The 5,076-nt window shown below is 41.2% G+C and overlaps 1 protein-coding gene across 4 annotated transcripts in view; it reads right to left on the bottom strand.

The window, feature by feature from the left end:
• Nucleotides 1–2,337, bottom strand: part of dock9b (dedicator of cytokinesis 9b) — a 332,554-nt gene extending 330,217 nt beyond the window's left edge. For 3 of the 4 annotated variants that reach the window (XM_043691316.1, XM_043691321.1, XM_043691319.1), the window contains exon 1: nt 1,897–2,336. In XM_043691316.1, coding sequence (XP_043547251.1) covers nt 1,897–2,016 — 120 coding nt within the window. In that variant the 5' untranslated portion in view covers nt 2,017–2,336. Of the gene's footprint in view, nt 1–1,896 lie in introns of all 4 variants that reach the window. The other variant, XM_043691311.1, reaches the window with a different exon arrangement.
• Nucleotides 2,338–5,076: the final 2,739 nt, after the last annotated feature.

Genomic DNA, 5,076 nt, shown 5'->3' with positions numbered 1-5,076 from the left:
CCCCCATCCCAGTCTGACCTATCACCCTCACCTTGACCTCTTTCCACCTATCGCATTTCCGATGCCCCTCCCCCAAGCCTCTCCTCCCTTTTATCTTAGCCTGCTGGACACACTTTCCTCATTCCTGAAGAAGGGCTTATGCCCGAAACGCGATTCTCCTGTTCCCTGGATGCTGCCTGACCTGCTGCGCTTTTCCAGCAACACATTTTCAGCTCTGATCTCCAGCATCTGCAGACCTCACTTTCCCTTCATCCAGTAACCCTTCTTTGAAGTACTGTGATGTTTTTCAATATTAAAAGAGGCTTCATAAATGCAAGTTATTGTACATAGTGGATAGTCATACTGAAAATAAGCATTGGTAGAATAGAGAACTTCAGAAAATTAGTTCACGCATAAATACTAAATAGTTGTCAAAACTACTCCAAGCATACAGCTTTCCAATACAAGTAACAATAAAAGGTATTTAGGACACCTTGCTTAAGTTTTGTCAGTACAATAACTTACATCAATACTGAAGCTCAACATCAAATCAAGGAAATGTTAGATTAGATTCCCTACAGCCCAACAAGTCCACACTGACCCTCCGAAGAGTAACCCACCCAGACCCATTTCACTCTGACTAATGCACCTAACACTATGGGCAATTTAGCATGGCCAATTCACCTGACCTGCACATCTTTGGACTGTGGGAGGAAACCAGAGCACCCGGAGGAATCCCACATAGACAATGTGCAAACTCCACACAAACAGCCGCCCAAGGCTGGAATCAAACCTGGGACCCTGGTGCTGTGAGGCAGCAGTGCTAACCACTGAGCCACTATGCCACCCATTGGGCATCACAAGCAGAAAATTAGGAAACACTTTGCTTACAAGACGGCCGCACAAAACAAAACAGGCTTATCAGCATCTCCACTGTAAAAAATATTTTTATGCAATGACTTCTGACAACTTGGAATGTGTAGTCTGAGACGGCAGTGTAAGCAAATACAACAGCAACTTTTTGAAGGGATTGTATACTACTTGAAAGTGAGAAAGTTGCAGGGATTTGGCCTAATTAGTCAGCTCTTTCAAAGAGTCAGCACAAGCATGATAGACCTAAATGACCTCCTTTGGTGGATTTTTATTCTTGCTTATATATATATATACACATACATAAATAACATAACTGCAAAATAGGGGAAGAGAGGTGTCATATTCATTTTTAACATTTGTTTAAGCCAGTTAAGCAACTGATGATCATTGCAAATCTCAAAAGCTATTCCAATAGCATGGTGAAAACAGTGAAGAGTTAAGGAAATCCCAAATAAAGTAATTCACCTTTTGAGAACACAGGCATGCATTCTTCGAATATACAATGTACATGAAATATATGCAATTAAGGAAATGCATGAAAAATACAAAATATTTCTGTAACTCCTCTTCTGTTTGTGTATGAATCTATCATACTCCTGGAGGTGATTGTAAGCATACTGCCTGGGTATGTTTGCAAATAAGAATAACTTATTTAACATGTTATTTGCTACTGAGAATTTTTTTTACTGGAATGTGGAATTTAACTAATAGACACTTGTGATATATATGCCAAATAAACATGAATATAATATATATAAATGCACACACACATATTGGCAAACACAGCCACACTGACAGAATCAGAATCATCCCAACACAGAGACAGTGACACTTGTTTGCTGCCTCCCTTCCTGTACAGGAGTGGGATTTGTAAAAGCCATCCATCCCTCCCCGGGACTCTGCATCTCTGCCAGCTCCGCGGTTGGTACTGAGTGTTAGCCAGGCCCCAAGCGGTGACAATGAGAGGGAAAGAGAAAGGAATGAACGAGAGAGAGGGGCCGGCTCTCCGGTCGCTGCAGCGAAGGGCAGGCGGAGCTGACTCACCACAAAGACCGAGGTCCGAACCACCTCGGAGACGCTCTGCCGGAGCTCAGCTGCGGTGCCAGGTTTGCTCAGAGCCCTAGTGAATCTCCGTGTTTCCTGAGCCATGGGCTCTCCTAACATAACCCCGGAGGGTCAGGCTCGGCCTCCAGACTTTCCACCTTCTCCTCGCAGCTTCCTGAACACCTCCAGCAAGACTCACATCCTCCTCGACCCAATTCCTGTTCCCTCTCGTCAGTATTCCTGCGTCTGCTCTCCAGCCCCTTTCTCTTGAGCTTTGGAAGGTGCTCAATCAGGCGGTAGGACTGGGGCTGCTTAAATCTTACAAGAAAGGACAAAAATGATCACTCCCGGTGTGACTTGTGCAATCTACCCTCCTGTAGCAGAGAGAGCTTGTACTGCGTAATCTCTACTGCCCTCTCTCTCCCCATCAACTGTCTACACCCCAGGTAGAGAGAAAATAACAATGGGATTGTCTCTGAGCAAATCAGTTCTCTTCTAAGTTATGCAGAGCAAAAAGATCATTGAAACTTCTTCAAAAGCAAAACCCCTAACCATCTTTCTGGGTTCGAACTGAATCCTGCTGCAGCTGTCTGTTTTGATTGATTGTTTCCAGCAGATGATACTGTGGTTTCATTTCAAAGAAATCCATATTTACATTTCATTGAATTCCACATCACATCAGTGCCTGAGCCAACTCTGTGAAGGAGGCATATGATTAATTCCATGATCTCAAATCTCTCTTCCTTCCCCTTCCCCCTACACTTACCCCAGAGCTTTTGTAAAATTTACTCCTTCAGTTTATGATCCTTTTTGAAAGTTACAATTGCATCTGTGCTCCTCCCTACCCCGGTCCCAAAGCCAATAGGCCCAAACCACTTCCTAGCTCACTGGTGAATCACCTTAGATCTGTCGCCTTCAGTTACTTTAACCCTCCTGCAGTAAAAGTATTCTCAACATTTATTCCATTACGATCCTTCATGATTGAAACTCCTCTGTTAAATTTCATCTTAACCTCTCCTCCAAGAGGAACAATACCAGTATCTCTAGCCACTCAATATTACTGAAGTGATTCTCCTGCTCCTCGGATGCTGCCTGATCTGCTGTGCTTTTCCAGCACCACACTCTTGGCTCTAATCTCCAGCATCTATAGTACTCTATTTTGCCCATTACTGAAGTGCATCATTCCTGGTACCATTCTGGTAAATCTCTGCACCTTCTCCAATACCTTGGCATTCTTCCTAAAGTGCAATGCTCAGGACTGAACCCGATAAATCTAGCTGAGGCTGATTCACAAAAGTTGACGTAATATCCTGGTTTTTACTCGCTCTGTTTCGCTATTTATGAAGTTAAGGAAGTCACATACTTGTAAGCAACTTTATACCGATCTGATTAATTCTGTTTCTGTAGAAGATGCTCACAAACAATGAATTATGTTTAAGTGCAGTGATTGCTATCTTTTTTGCGCAGTTATTTTAGACACAGCAAGATCCAAACAAATGAGCAAAATGAGGAATGGCCTGATTATTCTGAGAGAATGTTAATAAGATGAATCCATTGCTGTTCTTCAGTGAGTGGCACAGCATGTTTAACAATCATCTGGGCTGCCATGATATGCAGACAGAATATTAATTTATTGTCACATCTGGTAAACAGACCCTTTGACAAAGCAGTCCTCACCATTGCACCAAATCATCAGTTTTGGAATATCTGTTCAAGTCTGTTCAAACAACTCAAAGACACACTAAAATTGAAAGATTGATCCAAATTTGGAAGGTGCAGATTCAGTGCTTGACCTGGAGTGAATTAGAGACCAAATGCTGTAGTATCCCTCATCATATATACATGTTCTAAGGCAGTTTTTTTAAAAAATGCAAATATTTATTCAACTCATTTTGTAAATCTCAGGATATTCCAAAGTATCTCATAGCCAATTAACTTCATCTAAAGTGCATTCATGATGGTAATGTCAGAAACTGGTCGTCACAGGAAATTGCCAAAGACAGCAAGATGATCATAGCTAGGTATCTGTTATGGTGATCTGTTATGGTCCTTCTTTGTGAACGAGTCATAGGATAATTTACATTTGACTAAGAAGGAAGATACAGCCTTAAGATAATACTTCACCTAAAAAATGAAATGCCACCTCCAACAGTGCAGCAATCTCCTAGCCCTACAATTGGAAAATCTGGATTGAGGCTTGACCTGAATACATTTATACTCAGAGATGAGAGTATTAGAAATAAGTAATTGAGTAATGGACTATGTCATGCAACAAAAAGGTGTGAAGGTTAACTTTAATTGAAGTCTACTTTGTTCTATGTCAGTGATCACAGCATTGGTTTTGAACATTTCTGGTACAATTCCAGCGCTGAATGAGTTGGACCAGCAGAAATCAAAATTAAGAGAAATTTGAACTTGCACAGCTCGTACATGAGTGAAAACTGTTTTAATCCTGAGAATGCTGACATTTATATTCTTGTTAGGCTCCATCACAGTTTTAAGTATACTCTGTCTCTAAATCAGAAATCCTTGAAATTAACGTTAGAATGTGGAACTTACTACCATGGAGGGTAGTTTAGTGGACAATCGGGATGCATTTAAAAGGCAACTAGATAGACACCCAAGGGACAAATTAATAGAATGATATGTTGATAAGGTGAGATGACACAAGATGGGAGCACAGATAATAGTATCATTCTGATGGGCAAAATGGTCTTTTCCTTCACTGAAAATTCCATGAAATCGTAAATCTCCATCAGTCTTTGAACTTTATGTTCCAAGCTGTTTCTCTGTTAATAATATTCATCACCCACATGTCTGTATTTCCTTATTCAGATGCATTGATGTAATATGAAATCAATTAAACCAAGATGTCTAGTGGCATGCAGCTAGGTAATCAGATAATATTTCCAATTACCCTACTCACCCCTATCCATCCCAGTGCTAGTCTGAATCAGTGCACCTGAGATACACTCTCCCAGAATCAAAGGCAAATCCCATCAAACTATATAACCCAGGAACAACATCAACTCAGGTCCATACTGGGACAGGAGCTAGAGACAGTGGAAGAGACAGGAAACCTAAATAAAGATCCAGGATTATCAAATCCATTGGATTTGTGGACTGGTTCTGTTGGAGATAAACCTGTCAAGACTTATAGAGTCACAGAGTCATAGAGAT

The sequence above is a fragment of the Chiloscyllium plagiosum genome, chromosome 6 (assembly GCF_004010195.1).
Source record: "Chiloscyllium plagiosum isolate BGI_BamShark_2017 chromosome 6, ASM401019v2, whole genome shotgun sequence".
In the NCBI taxonomy this organism is placed as follows: domain Eukaryota; kingdom Metazoa; phylum Chordata; class Chondrichthyes; order Orectolobiformes; family Hemiscylliidae; genus Chiloscyllium; species Chiloscyllium plagiosum.
This window is presented reverse-complemented; position numbering and strand designations above follow the sequence as displayed.